Raw genomic sequence first — 24,333 nt, 5'->3', positions numbered from 1 at the left:
CAGCATTTTTTTTTTTTTTTTCACTTAACCACTTAAGTCACTGCCTGAGGAAGTTTCTTTAAGGAAATAAATACCAGGTTCATTAGAAGAAAAAAAAAACACATAATTTTAATTCATTTTGTTTTAAAGATGCATATTTTTAAAAAACTACTTTAAAATGAACTAATATGTTACACTGGATCATGCTGTGGTGACTAACGTATTGTCAAGCCTTAACCTAATGAAAACAAAAGAAAAGCGAGTTTGGCACTCACTTGCACTTTTCATCTCTGTTAGAAAGTATGTCTCAGTTTGGATCTGAGATCAGGTTTGCTTGGTAACCTCAAAGAATAATTTTCCTTTTTTTTCTTTCAAAATTTCCTTTTGATCATTTCAGACAGTTCATCCTTTTGAGTGAGAAAGAGTAAAAGAGAGGAATGTTGAGTGAGGTTAAGTAAACGGAGAATCTGTCACATAAAGCAAGTTTAAATCCTAGTAAGAGCATCCATGCAGGACAAACGGAAGCATTATTCTTTTGAAAACATTATTCTTTTAAACAGTGTGTAATGACATCCTCCCTAGAGACTTTCCATGAGAGGGGAAAAAAATTACTTCCTCAGAAGTCGTTTTCTAGATTCCAAGCATAAGTGAAGCACAGTCAAAAGTCAAACTTGTGTTTTCTTTATGCAAGAAGGTTCAAATTAGAACTGCAGAAAGGTACTTAAAAGTTTCTCCAACTTGTCTTTTGGTTACATACTGGTATTGCTGTGAACTAAAAGAGCAAGTAAGAGGAAAGGTTACTGTTGTTACTTTACACCTATAAATCAGTGAGTGTGTCCTTACTGTAAAATTTGAGCTGAACATATTTTCTGTTTCAAAGGAGAAATATATGACTCAAATATGCTGAATGTATGATAATTTATTAAGTTCCTTTTAAGTATATCATTTTCTTATGCTCAAATATAAACTATGGATTATTTTTCTAGTATTCTATGCTGCTGTTACCTTCTGAGGAGTTGATTGAAAATTTTATGCTTTTAAAAGTTGGGTGCTACTTAAATATCAGAATTGGCTATTGTTTTAAATATTTAAAATATGCTTAAACAACAATTAAGGTTAATAAGCAGAGAAAATACTTCTTTTGATTTAAACACTACTTTATATATTAAATGAATACACATCCAAATAAAGATCTCTCTTCAAAAATTTTGGAAAATGTTAATGCATTTTGAATATAATGGAACAAAGAAGAAGAATACTAGAGAAAATTCACAATTATGATGTTTATTTAGGAAAATAAACTTGAAGAAGGTTTTCTATTAAAAAAACATAAGAATCATATCCAAATTTTAGACTCTCCATCTTCTTTGGTATGAAAATCAACATTCATAACAGAAAATATTTTATTTTGAAAGGTTTAGTTGTTATTGGGTCTATAACGGTTTTCCATATAAGGAAAATACAGTATTAAGTTATCTGTAATCATCTCACTTATTGAACAACCAATGAATGCATACAAGTAACCAAGCATATGTGTGCAGAGACCAGCATCAAGGAAATATTCATTCATAGATAAATGTTTTCTAATAAAATATATTTTTTAATGATCTTCTGCTATCATTTTTTGCTATGTTATCTGAATAGCCATCCAGATCTGTAGTAAAAGATCCTGTTAGTTACATAACTCAAGAAGTACTTCCCCAAGGAAGCTGACACCATCATACCAGGACTTAGCAACATTTATCTTTCAACATGACTATACCATTAAAATTTTTTTATATTTCTCAGAATTGTATTCTTCAGTCTTTTCCATAATATAGTATATGGAAATTGCTAATAGCATTAAATTAATATTAATAAAACCCAATTCTATCTAAACCTTTTTCTCATAAGAAAAAACATTACTTTAAAAAACAGACTTTTTGTTTCTTCTAAAAGTAGTACTATATGGACTGCTCAATTAGCGATGCCAAATACTTCCAAAAACACCATAGGACCACCAAGCTATTTCTATTGCTTTGATAAATTCTTTTCCTGCTCCAATTTCTCCACGTTCCTGCTTTCTTGTATCAAAATATCTTCCCTTAATTTGTTAAAATGAATCTGAGGGAAAAAAATCTGATAATCTGGGGTAAAGAAATTTTTTTTTTGCATAGACTCTTGTGATCACAGAATGACCAGGTAATTTATAGCTTCAGTGCTAACACTGTGATTGGGAACAAGAAGAGTACAACCATAATAAAATACAGCTATCTATGAGAAGAACTGCATAAAGACATCTTTGGCCATGTAGGCTCTGGGCCCTCTGGAAATAAGTCAGTTGCATTGCCAACATGACAAAGAAAATAGCAATGTTCAGAATCAGGAACAACCTGGTATAGGAAGCAGACAGTGATGGGGCCCTGCTGTGTGTAGTTGTCACCATCCGTGCCTGTCCAAACCGACCTTTAATCAAGCCCCCATTTTTATGTTTCTCGTATGTTACATCTGCAAAATCTAAAAGGTCTTTCATTTCTTCATCTTCATCTATGGGTAGTTCTTTCTGTGCCAAAATCTGAGCTTTCTGTCTGATCTTTTTCTCATTGACTTCAATCTGTGCAAAAATATCAGGGACAGCATCCACAAATTTATAGCGTTTGCCTGCCCTTCGGTTTTTCTTTGACTTGCTTTGCTGCTGCTGTTGCTGTGATATGGCAAAAATCCTGTCAATGGCCTCCTCAGTCTGTCTCTTATCTGAAAATCTCAGCAGGCGTTCAGCAGTCTTCCTAAAGCTAGCTGTGTTCTGGACTCGGGACAGTATCTGCTTCTCCAGCAGCTGAAACACTGGTTTAAAATGTTGCAAGTTCTGTTCCACAATAGCAGCATAGTCCTTCACCTCAGGGACAATGCTGCTCTTGATGGCTGAATTCCGGTCAAACAGAATTTTGTGACGATCAGCAATGACCTGTGCAAAGGCAGACTGTCCTGTGGCCTCATCTGTCCACAGGTATGTGGCGTAGGCATGTTTGCTGGTGGCTATGAACACACCCAGTTGCTGAGAGTCTCCGTGGACAGTGAAGCTCTGAACATCTATAGATGGCCCTATGAAGAGGTAAGCTGCCCTGGTGATGGGACTTCGGAGGTGCATGGTGACATTCACATAGTTTGTCCCGTTGTAGGGATAGCCCCGAGGATATGTCACTGAGGCAAAGGTTGCTTTCTCGCTGTAGCCAGTATCGTCCATCCAGTACATTTTATAGAGACCATCTCTCTGCCTGATGAAAGCCCCATGGACACCATCTACCACAGTCTCCTCAAAAGGAACATCCACATTATGGAAGAAGCTCGCTGCTGTCTCCAAGGGACTCTCCTCTCCCAGGTGTATTTGGTCTACAAGGAGAAGCAGCTGTGGATGTAGGAGGATGAGATTCCTCTGAACATTCTTCAGGTTGAGCTGGGGGTTATAAGCTCCCACACCTTCTCCTCGGATGAAAACCACCCCATTTTTCTCCTCTGCTGCAACCACCCTCCCCTGACAACTAGCTGCCAGGTCATGCTTGTATTTAGACCATTTTGATGAGCAGTCTTCTGTGACCTGACCCACCCAGGGAGAAAAGCAGCTCTTTGACACAGCTGGGGAAAACATCAAAACATTGTTGAAGAAGGTGTACTTTGGCCCGTACAGGGCCTCAGTAATGAAAGGCACACCATTGGGAGCAAAAGTAAATGAGTTTTGATCAGGATGTTCATGCCCTGCATTAAAATTTCTCCATCCTTTGATCCAATCTTTGTATTTGTTTCTGTGGACAATGTCATATATTGCACGTCCCCCCAGTTTTCCAGACTTGAAGGAAAGGAAAGATCTATTGATTTCTGCAGGTAGTGCACTTCCATAAGTCACGACACCCCAGTCTTCAAAATAATGCAGTGTAGGGGTGCCAAAGTCTGGAGGAGGAACCGATTTCAAGCTGGCATCATACCTGAAATTAATTTTGAAAAATTAAATGGTTTTCTGATGGCAGTGAAAATAACACATAACATGGTAATGTGGAAGATGCGACACACAAATGCTACCCAGAGCACTTGCAGTGCAGAGTGTATTAGGGACAATTCTAAAAATATCCAAGGACAACCAGTATGCACAAAGGGAAACCCTTGGTGACCGGAAGAGGAATATTTCTTTATCATTTGTGATCCTTGGGTTTGGGCCCGAAATGATTTCTGCTCTAATCTCTACATGGACCATCTTCACTTGATGATGTCAGAGTGACCATTCAAACTACTGGGCCTCATGGATTTAAGCACTTCATCCAAATTTCTGGTTGAGGGGCTCCTCTTCTAGAAATGCCATGTTAGAATCTGGACTCTAACAAGCCTTGAGTTGCAATAAAGTATAGTTCTGCAGTAACTGATATTATTGAATGTTTGGTATTGAAAAGAGTTCTCCCTCAAGATTTTTTTCCTTGAAAAAATAAACTGAAATAGAGGAGAACTTCACATATTAGATAAAATGTATCACCAACACCACATCTCAGAATATAAATGGATGAAGTTTCAGCAAACTGTCTTATATTGAGGGATTTATACTTGTGCCTACTACTGACCAGCCAGGTCCAAAGGTTTGGTTTTGTTTTAATCTGCAGATGATGCCATGCTTCTTGGACAATAAATGACTTCTTATTTTCATTTATGATAAATGTTTATTATTAGCACTATGTACTTTTCCCTAAAGTAAATCAATCACCTAGAGTTAATCTTATTGGTGTTTGATATTGACTGTTTCATCTGTTGTTCTAGAGTCTCAGTTTCAAGACATCAGAAATTATATCTCTACTTAGGTCTAGTATAATGTTGGCTTAATTAATGTGATTTAACAAGTGTAGATGTAAGCTGAATTGGCCATCTTACTCTCAGTTTTTGGTCAGTTTGCATATTGCCATAAAGGCAGATTTTTAAGTTAGACTTAGCATTAATCTGACCTATTAATCCTGTAGTTAGCTTTATAGAACTCTCTTCATTGAATATTTATGAGTAACTTATTTATGGGTTACACTATTAAGTAATTATGTCATACTCCTGAGAGAACTCAAGGATGGTTGCATCTTAATATGTTTAGTTTATCTATGAAAATAATCTTAAATTGTTGGTTAAACTATAGACACCATTTTACTAATATTTTTTCCTCCTTAATTTTTTGTATTTTGAAAAAAAAGAATAAAGAGAAGCAAACCACAAGAAAGCTTGTTTTGGAGTTGAATGCAAATTTCAACAGCTTGAAAAGACATCAGGGATTGATGATTAATCAGTTCCCTGTAATTTTGATTTTAACTTATTGGATGCCAACAACATATTTGGCAATACTTTAAAAAGGAGACCCAAGCTTCTCTTTCTGGGCTTAAAAGATTAAGGCAAAAAAATTTACACGGTCCTTTTATTATCAAAGTGAAGCTGTCAAATACTGTCAAACTCTTTTAAACACTTTTGAAAATTTAGTAACAGCTTTGCTATTAGAAGATTATAATGCTCCATTTACCAAAACAAAATATTTTACTACCTTTTTTTGGTGTGATTATCAGAATAACCTAGTCTAAATTTTGTGTTTTGTTTTATATGCTTTCAAAAAATGATGTAAAATCAAAACATGCTTATTTATGAAATAGTGCAAGTGTAGGACAGCTCTAATATGAGAACCAAAAACTGAAAACAGTAATTAGATGTTAAACATAAAGAAATGTTTCTAACACTACCTATTAGGTACTATGCTCACTACCTGGGTATACTGCACATGTACCCCTGTATCTAAAAGTTGAAATTTTTTTTTAAAAAAGAAAAGTTTCTAAGAGTTTCAAAAACAGTGATATGAGTTGAATTGAAACTTCATATACTCAGGTGGCATGGAGAAAAGATTTAAAACGTGTTTTAGTTTTTCTTTTTAAATGCAAAAAAAAAACAAGTGCATAGCATGAATAGTACCCTTGGGTACCATTTCTCTTTAAAGCTAGCCCAATGTGTCATACCAGAGAAATTCCGTGTGCAGAGTGCACCAGCGCTGCCCTTTGGATGGTGTTCCTGGACCTTCCACCACACGGTTCCTTCTGATTTGGTCAGCTAGCCAGTTACCACTGCCATTACGCATAACAAATTTATCAAGGAACACTAATTGGCTTTCTGGACCATAAAACCAGTTGTAATTTGAGTCTGCAATAGCCACAGTCCTTTGAAACCCTAGGGAAATAAGTTGGAAACAATTAAGATACATTGAAAACTTCATACTCCTATATAGGTCTAAACAATGATTTTTCAAATCTAGTTGCAAATTAGAATTGTGTAATGGAAGGGATAAAATAAAAGAAAAATCACAATCCTCACATTTTATTCCAGACCAGTTAGTCAGAATCCCTCAAAAGGTCTTCCACATATGTTGTGTGCAAGCTTGTATTTATTATGTGGTAACCTGTCCTTGGTAACATTAGTGCTACACCTATTCCCTGCCTTCCTCATTTTCCAATGTTCATGCTATACGTGATTATATTTGCATATATACATGGGACATCCTCTTGTGCAGTTTGGGTTGCTGAACCTGGAATGAACGCTAGCTCTCCCACAACTCAACATGCATTCTAGGCCAAGATAATAAAATAACATGCTTCAATTTGGCTTCAATAAAGTGTAAGTTATACTATATATAAAGTTCAGGGGAGAGACTGAGTTTCTACAGGAAGAAAATTTAATTCCCGGAGTAGCTCCTGCCAGTATGTACTGCTGGAAGTTAAACGACAGAAAATGCAAGGATCATAAAGCCATATATCATTTTTGGACTAGGGAAGAAAAATAAAAGCAGTTAAGACTGGATATGCTCCACGTGTTCATGAAAAAGGAAGCAGCATGGGAGAAAACTCAGCCAGACAAAAAAATTGCTACTAGAGTATCAACTGTAGAAAAAAAAAAAAAAGAGAGAGAAATGCAGTCGAAAACAGATTGCTTTAACATAGAACCTCTTCTAAAATGTTACCACAATTTATGTAATTTACAGCTAATGTTTTTGTTCCTAATAATTTAGTAAATGATCTTGTAAGTATACCTTATTTTAAAATGATATTTTCTGAATCTTCTACTAGTCTGTGAATTCCTTGAAAGCAGGAGATGTGTTTTATTCCTCTTTGAATCCTCTGCCTACTACAGTGCCTGGCACACAGATGTTCAATAAAAGTTTGTTTAATTAACACAAACATATAAATGCTGCTCTTAGACATGTTCATACTGTCTTTTCCACTTTAGGAAGTAGCCACAGACACAGCTCACAGCAAACACAATTCCTGATGTAGTTAGCCTTTAGATCTCAGCTTAAATTACAAAGCACTGAAACCTCTTAAAGGTCCCTTGCTTCAGGTAGCCTTTGTTTACTAAGATGAATTGCAGAACAGGCCTCTCCTGCATGTCTAAGAAAAAGCAACAAAGCAGTATTTTTTTGAATGTAAGTCTAAACTAAATCTTAAAATGGTTCTTATGCTCTGCAATATTTTTGAATTAGTCCAATAATGGAGATTCTATTAATCCGTATGTATACTACCAGAGTCAAAAGATTTAAATACTGAATTATTTGTTGTAGGTCTAGAATCACCATCTAAAAATTGCATTTCCTTGGGGAAGGGGGGGAATCTATCCTGATAAAATTTTCCTTTATAACTTGTTCTAACATCTTAGTCCTGTTTTAGAAATAAAAAAAGGTTACAAAGTTCTCTAGAAATGAATACATTATTAAATCATGTATATTTGTTTTTAGAGCTAGTTCTCTTAGAAGGCTAAATGACACAGCAATAAAGAAATTACAAGTTTTACAGCACTTTTTTTTACTTTTCTATACTATACTATTTACTTCAATAAAATATTAAAATACTAAAGCTCCAACTTAAATGTGTAGGTGTAATCTTTCATTTTGAATTACGTCTGTATAGTTTGAAAGAAAAAACTGAAAACCAAAAATTAAAATAGGATTGATCAGGGATCACATATAAAGGAAAACTGACAGGTAATCACAAATGTTTATATTTTGCTTGCAATGATGAAGATGAGCTCGTATATTACTCAAGTTTGGATATATAAAAAAAAAGTATTGAGGGGCCTAGAAATTGTATTTAATCCATAACCCTCCAAACTTTATAATACCTAAATCATAAATACTCACATTAGCCTCCAAAATGTTCTGGCTATATGCAACTCTTGAATTCAATTTTTCTTTGATTAAAAAAACTATTTAATTTCAATATGACAAACTCTAAGGATCTAATTTCTCTGCCTAGTCTAGCTCATTTTCATAATCAGAAAAAATTACAATAGTTTAATGTTTTCACACTTCTGACTCCTCACTATACCTGGCAGGATGGTTCTATACATAAATGCAAAGTGTTGTTTAAGCCACGGATGGCCAAAGTGGTTGATGTTGAAGTGCCTCTGGACGAGAAACATGTATTGGAAGAGTGATCTAGTGGTGTAGCTGCCATACGCAACTCCTTCATAGAGGGAGCCATCCGTCACCTCCCTGAGCAAGACCAGAGATTTCTCCATGATGGTCAGAACTTGTTTGGTCCATAAGTAGGCTTCTTGAAGATATCCTGAAGGATGAAAACACATGGAAGCAATGACTAAAGCCTGTGACAAAGCATAAACAAAAATATGGCCAATAAAACTCTCTGAGTTATCTAACTAGTTTATATTACAAATCGCGTTTTGTAAAACTCCAACTTGTCAGTGTATAAATAACATCTTGTAATCCAGGTTGTGACGGTCCATGATGTAAGTTAGGAAGTTCTTCCTGGCTAATATGGTGAAACACTGTCTCCACTAAAATTACAAAAAATTAGCCCGGTGTGGTGGCAGATGCCTGTAGTCCCAGCTACTTGGGGGGCTGAGGAAGGAGAATGGTGTGAACCCGGGAGGTGGAGCTTGCAGTGAGCGGAGATCGCACCACTGCACTCCAGCCGGGGCGAAAAAGCAAGACTCCGTCTCAAAAAAAAAAAAAGTTATTGACTCTATAAATGAAGAGAAACCCTTAAATGAGTATCAGTCACTTTCCAGTCTTTAATAAACTGTATCACATGTAAGATCACAAATGCATATAACTTTATGTTGGCAAGAGAGGATTTGTATATTAAGATTTTTATTCAGTGTTCCTAAAAATATAATACTAGAAAATATTTTTACAAGTTTATCTCTTCGTGAAACTTGCATCATTATTTTATAGAATTTGTAATAGGCTGCACATATTATAAATGCTAAACGGACAGTCTTCAATTTGTATTGTCATTAGAAGGTAACCTCTTATCCTTTATGTGCTTTTCCAGAGGATCTGAAAAGACAGCACAGTGGGGCTGAGAAACCACTGGAAAGGCAAACTAATAATGAAAAAATCAACTAGGAATCCTGAATCTGCCAAAAAATGAGCTACATGATTTTGTCCAAGCAATTCTTCCATCAATTCTTCCATTTTAATCTCCCCACTGAAAATTAAGTCTATAACAAGTTATAAAACCTTTTAACTCAGAAATGCTAGCTTTCTAGAACTGTTGCACTTAGTTGACAATAATAACTCCTCATACTTCTGTAACATTTATAACTTACATAGCACTGAACAGAATCTTAGTTAATCCTTTTAACAACCCAATTATGTATTATTGCCCCAAAACAGAAAGGCTGACTTGTTCAAGACCTCTGGCACATGACTAAAAATGAACACAACTTTAATCTCAACCTAGGTCTTTAGATTTAAGGTTTCGCTTTCGCTTTAAAACACGCAACCCTTGAGAATAAAATTAAGCCCAATGCCTCCTGGTGTGGGTGTAGCCACATTGCTTTACTTCCACAAACATGTTGACCACACTACCATGGCCTACTATGTGGCAGGTGTGGGGCTTCCAGAGGCCCAGGTCCAACCAGCTCTGGGCCTAAATATAGGTCCCAGGCTAAGACTTGGCTCCTGACTAACGGGGGCAACTCAGCTGTCAGGCTTGGGTATGCAGAGGTGACTGTTCATCATACCCTGGCCTCTTCTGCCACCCAGCATCATACCTGATATGTCAATATTCTGGATAGTTTTCAATTTCCATTCTCTACCATTCTGGTTTAAAATTCTAATTATCTTCATCCTTTTCCTTTGTGTCTTCCATCTCCCACCAGATACCAATGTGACTGATGCCTAAAATCAGATCATTGTTCCCAGGATACCACATTACCTAAATTTCCTTATTTGTTCCTTACAACAACCCTCTTCAGAAGATATGAGGCAATGTCTACCAAAATACTTTGTAAACTGCAACTCTCTATGAATACAAGGTACTGATACTGTTAATTGAAGCTATACCCTGTATTTTTTTTCTGCCACCCAAATACCTTGCCTGGAATGTTCTTTAATTTCCCCTTAAGTTCTCCTATCCATATTCAAAGTTACATGAAGAAAATTACTGAAAGAACACTGCTCTCTTGAATTCCAAGTTAATATACTCATTTTATATTTAACCATAACGCTTTTCATGGTATCTTTTGTTTCACTCTCTGGGGTTACTGTAACCACGGTGTAATCATTTAAACATTTCACACCTGTCTTCTTTCCAACTGATTTCTACCTCCTTCTGTCCAGTCTTGTCATAAATGTGTGTACTTATGTGGGGGCTCTGGAAGAATGTCTGCCAGGGCCACCATAACTTTAATCAGAAAATAAACGCATAGGAAAATTCCTGCCAGGGCAAAATGACATATTTTGATTCAATCCAAACCAGTATTTTGGGTCACTGCTTATTATTTGGAATAATGTTATTTACAAAGACTGAAGAAATAAACTCTACTCCTTCCCTTAAATAAATAAAAATTTATTTAAGGAAATAAAACTATAGTAGCTTAAATTTAAGACCTGAAGCAGAAATTTGGCTCACCTAAGGGATCCTTTCACCATTTCATGATGGTGTCTTTTCACAGGCCTGGGGCTTTATAAACGGTTAGTGGATTCTCACATTGTTTGCATTTTGATGTTTTAATTTTCTTTTCCTTTCTATTTTATTTATTTATTTATTTAAGACTGAGTCTCACTCTGTTGCCAAGGCTGGAGTGCAGTGGCGGGATCTTGGCTCACTGCAACCTCCGCCTCCCAGGTTCAAGTGATTCTCCTGCCTCAGCCTCCTGAGTAGCTGGGATTACAGGCACACGCCACAACGCCCAGCTAATTTTTGTATTTTTAGTAGAGATGGGATTTCCCCATGTTGGCCAGGCTGGCCTCGAACTCCTGTCCTCAAGTGATCCACCCGCTTTGGCCTTCCAAAGTGCTGGGATTACAGGTGTGAGCCACCACGCCTGACCTGATGTTTTAATTTTCTTTAGGTTTTTGTGAGAGTAGGGGACAAGGGGAGCTAGCATGAAAATTCACTCTCATAATTAAATTTTGCTTAAGTTATTATAAATGGAATTCCCCTTCTGACAGAGATAACAAAATACAGCAGAAAGAGATTGAACTTTATGGATGGCCAGAAGTGGGTCCAAATCCCAGCTGCCTTATATGGATGATGTGAAAATTGAATAAAATATGGAAAAAGACTAGCACATGTCATATGCTCAGTTAATGTTAGTTTCTTTTCCTCTAAGACCTAATTAAAAGTGACAGTTGGTTGATGTGACCAGGGAGAAAGCTAGATTTGGGTAAAATCTGATGTTGGATAATCAACAAAATGCTTAATAATTCTTATGGGGAATATAATCAAGTTAAATTCTGTTAGATTTCCAATCTCCAATTATATATTTAATATTCTGATAATTCCCTGTGATCTTAGAGCTGCTTTTCTTAAACACAATCTTAGTCATTTATAGATTTCTACAGAAGTTGTAATTTAGAGTTAAAAGAACAAAGAAAATGTATTATTGGCAATTATGCAATATGTTAAAGCAAAGTAGCTACACAATCCACAAAAATTGCTTCCAATTTGGATGTAAATAATCCAGTTTGGTTGTTTTAAATATTAAGAGGAAAAAATAGCAGTGGTGTTATGATTCACATCTGTGTGCTGGAAATCTTCATTTCAAATAACCAACCATCTGTTTAGCTTTTTTAAATTTCACTTATTCCAGGATGGCTGTCTTCACTGTCAAAATTCTCTGGAAAAATGAATATTTATCACTGACCCTGAGCTGTGAGGATTTGTTCTGGGATCATCATAAGCCATAATTAGATAACATGCTGGCTAATATACTAGCAGAAAATAAGGAGAAGATGTCCCTCAATTAACTAAGTGATACTGTAGGCACTACTTCATTTCATGGGTTTAGTTAGGATCCAAGTATCAACATGTACTAAGAATGGTTATAAAAATGCTTTGCTCACAACATGGCAACTATGACTTCCGTCAGCTCAGGCATCACCTTGGCTGTGTCCACACCCACCTTGATTCATCAGGACTAGGCTTCCTGTGAGCAAAGCCATACAGTTGGTGGGCTGATGATTGTGCAGGTATTGAAATCCCCATCCTCTCCTGTATGAAGTTTCATACATATACCCTGAGGCATTGGCAATCACTTCAAGAAACTTCTCCTGTTGTGTCTTGCTCAGGTAGTTGTACAAGAAGTCATAAGCAGTGGCAAAACCAACCAGGGAGTGAGCAAGTGGGACCTCATCCCAAGGAGCATCTTTCACCAACCTGTAAAGGAAAATAAATCATGGAAATGAGTTCATCAGACTCACAGCTTTCATCACACTTCTAAAGTGTCTATTTCTTAGAACTAAAGGGCACAATTGAAGATATAATCCAAGGGCTTAATGACACACAACTGACTTCCCTCCACATTAGAAACAAGCATAAAGTTTGTCTAAAATGTGAAAATTATACAGTAAACAGTTTTCTCTCTCAGGATTCTGGCCACATCAAGATGTTGAGAATTTTTACTTTTTAAATTCATGACAAGAAGTAGAAGAATATATTCAAAGAGATCTAAAGCATAGAACATGTGTTGGCAGGGCAAAATTCTCTGGAATACCCATTTAACCAGTGCTCACCCTACTCCTCCTTTTCACTTGAATAAGATGCTCTCAGTTCTATTCTTATGGCCACCTTGCTAAGACAGTTGAACATATGTATTGCCTCTTATTTCCCATAGCTGGTCAATGCGAAGGTATTGTGGTCCATAATCCATGACCTCTCAATCTGCACAGACCCACTTGGTCATCACCATGGCGGGAAGCGTGGCAAACGTGAGTGGCAGCTGATTCTAACTCAGAATTTTTACATCTCTCTTTCCCATAAACTGAACTGCACTGCCTTAAAGGTCCTTCAAATATCTTTCTAAGAAGTCTAAAAGTTGATCTTCAGTTAAGAATTACATTGTCATTTTCCAGGAAGCCAAATTTCTGTTTGACTAGCTATATTATTCTGCAAATTAGTGTGTGGCTTGCATTAAGCAGGAAGCAAACAAAGGATCTTTCACAATCAGAATTCTAAGGAATTATCCAGAAAACCCTTCCCATCTGTTCAGGATGTATTTGAGTAATCTCCAAGTGAGGGAAACAAATCAAAAGTGTGCTGTACCTGTGGGAGGTAGAAGAAAGCAATTAGGGATGAAGCTAAAGCTTAACATTTCTATGCCATGAACTTCTTTTGGCAATCTAGTGAAGCCTTGACCTCTTTCTCAAAATGTTTTAAAATTCGTAAGACATAATATGTAAGGATACATGGAAATCTATTATTGTGAAATATAATTATCAATACACATATTTAAAAAATAATAATACAGGCTTTTTTTAAATTAAGGCATGAAATACCAACATTTAATAGCAGGGATAATAACTACTATAATTTGTAAGTGGTAATAAGCATAATTTTTGAGATGTCTATAACAACTGTAATGTGGTAATGAAAATATCTGTGATACCTACCTGTAACTTTGTTACAGATCCTCCCAATAACATCAAGATTGGTTATCTCTACTCATGATTGGAAGAAATGTTGGATTTCAGTTAAAGTTAGTAAAAGTTAAGATGTATTAGTTCTCTCAAACAAACCTTACAGACCTCAGTTTACAAATACTTTAAAATGTTCTGAGAGACTACCTCTTCCAGATTATGTTTTTCCTTTAGAAGTTTATGCTAAAGAAATGGCCTAGGTGAGGCCTTCCCTGGTCACCCTATCAGAATTTCATCATCCTCCCAAAATAATACTTAATTCCCCTTTTCTTTTTTCCCTTTAGTAAATATATGTATGAATATGTCTATGTATATGTTTCCCCTCCTAGAATTTAAGTTCTACAAGGGCAGGACTTTTTTCTTCACTATTGTATTCGCAATTGGATCCCCAATCATAGAACAGTGTGGCACACAGCAGATGCTCAATAAATATTTTCAGAAAGAAGGAAAAAGTGAAGGAACAAACTTGTAACTCACTGTCAGCCACACTGCTGGCAGTGATTATGTGATCATTATGGAATCAGGAATTTGGAGAGATCCCTTTATATTTAGTAATAATTTCAGTGTTTGGTTACCATTCGGTGTTTGGTGCTAAAAAGACTGGTGCTAAAAAGATTGATGAGTTTCTTAGCAATTTAGTAACAGACAAAGCTCCCTTGCTCTAGCCAGTCAGCTTGCCAGTGTGTGTACTGTTTGTAAACAGACTATGAGAGTGTGAATGAATTCTCTACTTCTAGGAGAAAAACAATTCATACTGCACACTCATTGCCAGGGAGTTGGGAATATCATCTTCACTGACTCATGGTGACTGGTGGGCCAGGCAGGGAAGCCAGGTCATTTGTTTCCCAACTTGTGTCATTGTACCATGTCATGATGCATCTATAAATGGCACTATATACATTGACCCATGATAAAGCTGATGTCAATGAATTGCTACCAGCCAGTAAACCCTCACATGTGTGATTAACCAATAAGCTTATTTTTATAGATAACCAGAACATTTGATATAATTCTCATCCTTCATGAAATGTTATGCAAATTTCTGTGAAAATGTCCACGCCCCAACCTGCAGTTTGTTTATTTCAAACAGTTTCCAATTCAATGTAACACTGGCGCCCCAAAAGAAAAAAGTTTATGGCACCTTCAGGTCTGTCCCTATATCATTAGAAAAGCTGAACTGTAATAGCTGTATTTCTAAAAAGTTATCTAAATCTTTCACCAACACGATCTTACCCAGCCTTAGATACAAAGTGAAATAATGGAAGAGACTATATTTTATAGTCATAAAAACCAATGGAAATTTGCTCTTAGTTCATGGATGGCAGCTAAGAAACTATCTTATTCAATGTGATCCTGACCAGTAATAAATCAGTTCACTGGGAATGGTGGTTAAGTGGGAAATTATTTTTTAAAAAACCAGACAGACATTAATTTATGAATTGTGCTTCAACTTAAAATATATCCATGTGTACACAGATTCACCAATCTTTTGAAGGTGAGCCAAAACCTATTCTCTGAATATGGGTCTACAGATGGAGTTTCATTGTTCTTTCCTGCAAAGAACACACATAAGACATCACCACAATTTCCAGCTTTGTTTTCTTTATTCTATAGGAAGAAATTAAAGATACCTGTGAGGGAACGCAGAAGCCTTCTAGATTTTTATGAGTTTTTCCCTAATCTTCTACAAATCTCAATCACACTATATCATGACAGCAATTTTTTACAGTAAGTTATTCCAAAGCTTTTAGGTTGGTTCTAGAAATATTAGCTTTTTCTTTTTGAACTCACACTTTATCTATTTATATTATTAAAACTGTCTCATTACAGGTATTAGGGAAACTGTATTACCTGGTTTGAGAACAAATACAGCTGACACTTGCTCAGCCGGTAACTCTACTGTGGGGAAAAGAAATAAATGTAAAGTAAAGGGCAACCTACAAGTCCTGACATTCAGCTACTGTGTTACACAAGGAATGGAAGCTGGGTTCACTGGCAAGTTAGTTAAGAGGGGGTTAACTGAGGAAATATTTACACTATTCCTCTTTTGTAAACTACAGTTTCACCCCTTAGAGCAGCTGTTCTCAAAGTAAGGCCCAGGGAGGGGCTTCCGAGACTATTACATTTCAGAGAATTCACAAATAAGAATCATTTTCATAATAACGTAAAGATGTTATATGTTGATATTTGCACTGATGGTACAAAAGCAGTATTAAGTAAAACTGCTGTAACCTTAGCAAGAATCCAAGCAGGGGCACTAAACTGCCCTAGTAGTCCTTGTATGATTTTGCACTGCCATGCACTCAGGTTTTTGTTGTTGTTGTTGTTGTTGTTGTTTAATTTTTAAAGCCAATTTTATTTAAAAATGTCCTTGATGAGGTGGTAAAAGTGATTAATCTTTATAAAATCTCAACTCTTTGAGTATACATCTTTCTAATATCCTATGTGATTAAACGGAGTACCAAAGTACAAGAACGTTACAAACAAAAGAAGTCATGCACTGAGTTGAGAGCTGAGCTAGCTCGGTTTTTTCATGAAACATTTTTACATGACAGAATGATCAACTGACAAATTATAGTTATCTCGATTTGGGTGTTAGCATAGAAATATTCTTGAAAATAAACAAGGAAGGCCTGCCAGTTCAAGGAAAGCTGAAAGCCTTTGTTGCCAATGACAAACTTGGAGCTTTCAACTGGAAATAAGAATTTTGGAAAATTTGCATCCACTACCAAGAGCTTAAGAGCTTACCAATACTTAAAGATTTTTCTGATGAAATCAGTAAGAACATCAACAAACATGATTTTTATATTGTATAATTAAATGTGTCAACATTCGGTAGACTGAAATAACTCAGTGAACAAACATGCAAAATAACAAAGGCATGATGTTATAAAACCATGCACCGATAAGACAGCCACTCCTAAGTGTAAAATATGCCAATGGATTTTAATGTAAAAGAGTATGAAGAGTTCATTAACATGGCTTCAGATTCTATACTGAAATTAATTTTTATGGAACCACTACCAGTCAAGTTTTAGTGTAGCGTCAAAGAATATTCACAATTATTTGAAAAGATTATTAAAATACTTCTCCCTTGTCAATCACATATTCCTGTGAGGCTGGATTTTCTTCATATACTTCAACCAAAAAAACACATAGCAACAAATCAAGTGCAGAAGCAGACACATAAGATTTGCAAAGATGTAAAACAACACCTTCCTTCTATTTTTTGTTTTAAAAAAATATAGTTTGGCTGGGTACAGTGGCTTATGCCTGTAATCCTAGTGCTTTAGGAGGCCAAGGTAGGAGGATTGCCTGAGCCCAGGAGTTCCACATAGCAAAACTGTCTCTACACAAAATAATTTTTTAAAAATTAGCTGGGCCTGGTGGCATGCACCTGAAGTCCCAGCTTAGGAGGCTGAGGCAGCAAGATTGCTGGAGCCCAGGAGTTCAAAGCTGCAGTGAGCTATGACTGCACCACTGCACTCTAGGTTGGGTGACACAGTGAGACCCTGTACGTAAAAAAAAAAAAAAAAAAAAATATATATATATATATATGTATATATAGTTATTTTTTCCTAAAAATATGTTTATGTTAATATGAAATGAGCTTTGACAATATATAAATATGAGTAAATGAACAAATAAATGTTTCAAACTTCTCAGTTTTAATTTCTAATATGGTAAACTTTGATAGATACAGCCCAAATAAACAAAGCTGTTTGATGTCCTCATTAATTTTTAAGGGTACAAAGTGCTTCCAAGTCCAAAAAGTTTAAAAACTGATGCTTTGAATATTTTCAAAGGTGAATTTATATGAAATAAATTAATCTGAACACAGGAAAGAGCTATTGATTTTCTGAGTGTAAGGGTGGAATGTTGGTGGGGAAAGGCATAGAGTTTGGTCATGGTGTGCTGTGTCTATGAATTAAGTTGTGATTCTGAAAGGAAGAATGAGCCATAACTATTTTTCCAAAGTTGAGCAGTCTCATTAATCCAAATTTTTGTACCAATTTTAAATGGATAGACTGCTTCTATTATCATAAATGCTTTTTAAAACATTATGTACGGAGTATAATAGTTGGCAATTGAAGAAGTCTGTATCACTAAAAAGGTGACAGTTTATTTGATTAAATAACCATTAAAAGGAACCCTAAAAACAATGTTGCTATCTATTTTTATTGGTATAGATTTGAACTACAAGTGATTAAATGCTTCTATTTTTAAAATTTTCATATAGTTTTGATATAGACAGTCTATAGAAAATAACTGCCTGTGAAAAGATTAAAATTTAACATTGCAAGGTTCACAGAATATTATTTAAATTTGTATACTGTTGTCTTAGCCCAGGCTGCCATAACAAAATGCCATAGACTGGGTAGCTTAAACAACAGAAATTTATTTTTTACAAGTTCTGGAAGCTGAAGGTCTGACATCAGGGTGCCCGCATGGTCAGGTTTTGGTGAGAGCTCTGTTCCTGGCTTTTAGAAGGCCGCCATCTTACTGTGTGCTCACCTGGCCTTTCCTAGATGTATGGTGTGGGGATAAGGCAAGCGTGAGAGAGAGTGCACAAGAGTACAAGCTCTCTGGCACCGCTTCTTATCAGGGCACTTATCCTATCATGAGAGCCCCACCTTTAGGAGCTCCATCTAAATCTAATTCTCTCCTATAGGCCCTTTTCTCTAAATACTTCCACATAAGGGGTTAGGGCTTCAACATGAATTTTGAGGAGGGTCCCATTCAGTTCATAGCAACTGTCTATTTCATTTACACAAATACTGCTAAAATAAACACTTAGAATAAAAAGAAATTAGGTCTTTGAAACCAAAGATGTGCCAAGAGATCACTCATACTTATTTAAATTAACCAACAGTATACAAGAAACAAATACTAGAAACAATAGAACTCATAATTCCCTTTATAATTAATCCTATTTCCTAGTACTTTTCAGAACCTAACAACTTTATAGCAGGCTTTTCCATATGTAGCTATGCTCCAAAGATCACAATTTGATCCACAGTATAGGCAAATCTACATATTTTTTAAAGTGTATTTAAATGAGACTTTATGATTTGTCAGACCTTTCCAACAAAGGAGGATAACTCCAATAAAATGATCCATCTTCTTTTTCTCATTTTCAGAATAACTATAGTTTTACCAACCTATAAAATATTTACTTCGTAAATTCATAAAGTAGAAGATTTGTGTTTAAAATCTGATTTTATACAGTAGATAGTTATGGAACTACAAATTTAAGTTAAAATGAAAGAAGCTTTACAAAAATTATAAATTTACATTCAGAACACAACAGTGAACTCCTTAGAAATTGCAAACTCTGAAAGTACCAGGGTAGTGCACCACCAGCTTCCCATTTGCCAGCTTTGCTGCAGCTGTGTCTACTGTACATATGCTCCACCTCTGTCCACGTGCACTTGGGCACACCATTACAATAGGCCAGAATTAGGTCAACTCTATTGTAAAAATGTAAATTATTCTATTCATTCTAAAAGTCTCCTGAACACAGTAACTTGATAGAAAACCATTTAACTTTCAACCAAACACCTTTGTGTGTTTGGAAACAAACTCCAATAAGTTAAGACAGTCATGTATTACCACTCCTTTTAAAAACATGACTAATGCAGTAGTGATTCACCTTTTTTCCCTCCATTTTAAATATGAAAACTAAGCATGAATGTTAAATGTTAGTAATATGTTAAATTTGGTATGGAATTCCTATAAATGTAGCTAAAGGGAAGTGGATTTCTCACCTCTGAGGCCTCATCTGTAAAGCACATTGGGTCTTGGCAGACATTTGCCAAGAGGACCAGATTAAGCCTGAAAGATAGAGACTTGATCTAGGAGGCTCTGAGTGGGTAGTCAGCAATCCAAGGGGAATGTTCAGCTAATCTCTGGCCTGGCTTGGCGTCCATACTCCAAGTGTTTGATCAGGTGGCTAAAGGTTAGCACTGGCATTGTGAAGCAAAATGCACAGGGAGGGAAAGGAGAGGGGAGTGTACTTCATATTAATTAAGCACATGTTATGTGCCCAAGCCTCTACATACATTGTGTCATTTCATCTTCTCAACTCAACATTAGGTATTCCATCCCCATTTTATAGGTTGTGAAAAAGCAATTTGGATAGGAGATTACTTGTTCAGGGCCACACAGTTAAACAGTGAAGCTGAGAATGGAATCCAGAATTATCTGAATTATCTGAATCTAGAATGGTTTTTGCTTCTTAGTGAGGGGAAGAACGGTGCTTTCAAAGAAAGTCGCCAAGTTTGCAATAAGAACTGAGCCAGAACATGCCAGAGTCAGTGGCTCTACCAAAAGCTAGGCAGAAGGGTCCAAGGGTTCTAAGCCTTGCCATTTTCATAACACCAAGACAGAGCAAGGCATGAGATCTGAGAAAAGGGGCACACATTAGAAGAAGAGATACTGCCATTCTGTGCTCACGTGGTTGCTCAGGGCCCACCCAAGGAACATGAGACACCAATCATGTAGATTTCCTGAACAACTCTTTCCCTCCCTGATGAGCCTGCACACCTAATGTACTACTCTAAGGTAGAGTTGGTCCAGGGGATGGTGGTTCTGGTTTGTCTCTTCAGAACCTTAGGCCCCTTAAGGTAGTAACAAACACTCTCTTCGTGATCAAACCCTAGCCGGGCTCCTCTGTGCCTTCTTGGCTAGGCCTCAACCTCATTCCATGAAGAGTAAACACCAACAAGTTTCCAATACCTCAAGGTCATATCCCTGAGATGACCCTCTCCCCGTTGAAAGTGTCTGCCTAAGAAACTCAAGGCTTCCAAAAAAATTTGTTTGTTCCTGTCAACATTTGAGGATAGGGTCTCTGTCTTTCAGTCTCTGTGGGAAGACAGAATTCTACCCTTGATAATTGCCACTTAGCAGATGTGTGATTAGCTGGCCTAATCACATGTACATTGACTACCCTTTGTAATTTTTCTCTTTCCTGGCTCTACTAAGCCCCTGCTTGCCCTCCTCCCTTTAAAATGCCTATTTGCCTCTGTACAAATTGACGTTCAGTTCAGTTTATGCTGAACTCTTTTCCTACTGAAATACTACTGATTAAAACTTATCCTTGCCACTTTAGTGTCCGGTATTGTTTACCTTTGACACTGGCCAGGGCTAGAGTACACAGAAATGGACAATGAGCTTTCCTTTTTCAATATCCACTTTGGGAACAAAACTACTTTCCCTTTCTGGAAACAATTGCTAGAAGGATGAACGGTATGACAGAATGGGAACTCATTGTATATTAAGACTTTTTCAGGGAAAATAACTTATTAGCTCTGAAATGTAAAAAACCATTTCCTCTCACAATCTATATTTCTATATTAATTAAATCACTGGATTTAATATAGCAGTATATTACCACTTAATTTCATTTTAATGCTGTGAATTCAATATCCCAAATATTAAATTCTAAAATATATAAAATTTAAGTCAGCCTGGCCCCACTCAAGCAGAATACTGAGGAGTCAATTATGCCAAAGCAGACATTAAAAGAAACACATTTTACTCAAATGAAAAGTATTCTAGATGATTTGTAAATAAAAAGAATCGAAGTGTCAGAATATACCAAGTTAATTAAAATAAAATGTAGAGTAGTACTGTTAAATGGGAAAAGGCATTTCCATGTCATTATCTCAATGTTTACTTCCATGACATGAAGTATTATTACCCAAATATCCAAGTGTGCCACCCAAACATAATCTATTTAAATGGAATCAAACAACATTTATAATTGTAATCCCTTTTAACTGAGTAAGTATACTTTGCCCTAATATTCAACCTACAAAAGGTGAGAGGAAGAAACATGATAAGTAAAAATTATTCAAATTTAGGAACAAGACCTCTATTTTGGTAGAATGGCATAGCTTAAAGACCACGATTAAAAATACACTTACATATCAAATTCTAATGACAAATTCTTAAAGAATCTATTATAATGGAGAAATTTTAAAACCTGGAAAGGCAATAAGAGGGAATAACCAGGTCTGCCTATATTGTTCATGAAAAGGATAATTTAATGATATTTACCCATTTTAAAAAGGAGCTTGATATTTTAAATGCCTAACATGTTTTACAACTGTATGTGTAAAATATGTTTCAAAAAGTTCAGCTGGACAACTTGTTGATGTTATCACTCAGTCAATGTCTATGCAAGCATCCAGTGATCATGTGAGAAGCCATACAGACAACTGCCAGTTAGCAATTGTCAGTAGTCAGTATGATTTTAAGAAAAAAAAAAATAAACATGCAAGAACAGCCAGGATGATGGACAGTGGCCAGTCCTGTCAGAGAAGAAAATATAATATATAAATGTTGGCTTGGGCAACAACTGAGCAGTTATAATAACTGTATGTAGTTGACACATTTATTTATCTTATAAAAATTTAATATAAATTTTATAACACACAACATCAAAAATATGCCATCTATTTTAAATATAACATGACTCCGGAGGACAAGAAGTCTATAATGAAGAATAAAAATCTAAAGATTCTGAACACCAAGTATTTCCCAATGAAAAGATTTAATCAAACTATCAACCTTATAGTGCAGTCAAAAAGCTACACACACATACACACACACACACAGTGGCAATTAGCTGTTTAGAACCTGTGACAGGCAAAATAACAGTCCCCCAAGAATCTGTGCATACATTACCTTCCACTGGGGCAAAGGGACTTTGTAGATATGATTAAAAACCTTGTGATGGGAGATTATTCTAGATTACCCAGGTGGTCCCAATCTAGTCACATGGGTCCTTAAAAGCAAAGAACCTTTCTTGGCTGTAGTCGGAGAGAGATGTGACCATGGAGGAAGAATCAAAGAGATGCAAGGTTGCTAGCTTTGAAGGTGGAGGCAGGGAGCCACAAGCAAAGGAATATATGTGAAAAGCTATTTCTAGCTTTTCCAAAAGCTAGAAAAAGGCAAAGAAAAGTATTCTGCCCTAGAGCTTCCAGAATAAAATGTAGCCCTGCTAACACCTTGATTTTAGCCCTGTGTTACACTTCTACAAAACTGTAAGATCAATCTGTGCTGTTTTAGGCCACTGAGTATGTGGTAATTTGTTACAGCATTTGTATGCATTTTTAGGCAGTCAAGGACTACCAGAGATTTGTGGAAATCCCATAATAGGACAAAAGAGACCCAAATGAACAAAGTCATTAATGCAGCTTGGGAGAAATTAAACCATGCAGGCAGAAAGAAATTTCAAGACAAAAGAAGCTCTTGAAATGGAAAACAAAATAGCAGGAAGGTAAGTGCAATAAAAGGGCTGGGGGAAAAGTTGAAGAAACCTTGAAAATGCAAAAAAAGTAAGAAAATAAAATAGAAAACAGCAGAGGAAAAAAAAAAGAGGACTGGCCCAAGAGGTTAAACATTTGAAAAAGAAGAGAGGAAAAAAAAAAGAAAGAAAAAAGAAAAAAGGGGAAAGAAAAGGAGATCCAAATATATCAAGGAAAATTGCTAGAACTAAAGGGGATAAGTTTCCATATTGAAAGAATCCATGAAGTGCACAGTACACAGACTCATCTCAAAACAAGATACATCATCCCGTAATTTCAAAACACTAGTAACATAAAAAAGATCCTAAATGCTTCAGAGTGGAATATCAGGTTTCATTCAAAGCATCAGGAAGAGTGGGGTCAGACATCTCAACAGCAACACTAGACACTAGTATACAATAAAACAATGACTCCAAAACTCAGAGAGGCAATTTCCAGACTATAATTTCATATCCAGCCAAGCTACCCTTTAAACATGAGGGAAGAAAAAACACATACAGACATCCAAGGTCTCAAAATTTACCTCTCATAAATGCTTTCTCTGGAAGCCAGTGGAAAATATCTCCACCTAAATTAGGATGTATATCAAAAAGAAGACATGGCACAAGGAATCCAATTCAAGAGAAAAAGGAACAAAGATGGCTGTACAGCAGACCTGGCTGCAAGCAATCCACATCCTAGCATGTCAAAAAGCTGCAGCATTACTTCTTCAAAAAGATGAATTATTTTAAAAAAATGTCTTATTAAGAATGTCTTGTTTGAATAGATAGAAAACTTACACAACTGAGTGAGAGTCTGGCTGGTGACTAGAGATAACCATATAAAAAACTTACCAAATAAAACAAAAAGCTATTATGAATCCAAGAGAAAACAAAGAGTTGTACACACATTGAAAGGTCATTACAGTATACAATATAGTTCAGTTGTCAATAACTTTTGCCTTTTTAAAATATGCAAACAAGCTGGCCGTGGTGGCTCACACCTGTAATCCCAGCACTTTGGGAGGCCGAGGCGGGCGGATCACCTGAGGTCGGGAGTTCGAGACGAGCCTGACCAACATGCAGAAACCCCATCTCTACTAAAAATACAACATTAGCTGGGCGTGGTGGCACATGCCTGTAATCCCAG

The 24,333-nt window shown here is 36.1% G+C and overlaps 1 protein-coding gene across 3 annotated transcripts in view; it reads right to left on the bottom strand.

Annotated features, from left to right (window-relative positions):
- Positions 1-1,247: 1,247 nt before the first annotated feature.
- DSE (dermatan sulfate epimerase) overlaps positions 1,248-24,333 on the bottom strand; it is a 38,890-nt gene continuing 15,804 nt past the window's right edge. For 2 of the 3 annotated variants that reach the window (XM_031012235.3, XM_031012238.3), the window contains exons 2-5: positions 12,379-12,632; positions 8,331-8,570; positions 5,976-6,183; positions 1,248-3,938 (exon numbers count right to left, since the gene is read on the bottom strand). In XM_031012235.3, the coding sequence (XP_030868095.2) occupies positions 2,180-3,938; positions 5,976-6,183; positions 8,331-8,570; positions 12,379-12,632 (2,461 nt within the window). In that variant the 3' untranslated portion in view covers positions 1,248-2,179. Of the gene's footprint in view, positions 3,939-5,975; positions 6,184-8,330; positions 8,571-12,378; positions 12,633-24,333 lie in introns of those variants that run through there. The other variant, XM_055391775.1, reaches the window with a different exon arrangement.

Source organism: Gorilla gorilla, chromosome 5 (assembly GCF_029281585.2).
Source record: "Gorilla gorilla gorilla isolate KB3781 chromosome 5, NHGRI_mGorGor1-v2.1_pri, whole genome shotgun sequence".
In the NCBI taxonomy this organism is placed as follows: domain Eukaryota; kingdom Metazoa; phylum Chordata; class Mammalia; order Primates; family Hominidae; genus Gorilla; species Gorilla gorilla.
This window is presented reverse-complemented; position numbering and strand designations above follow the sequence as displayed.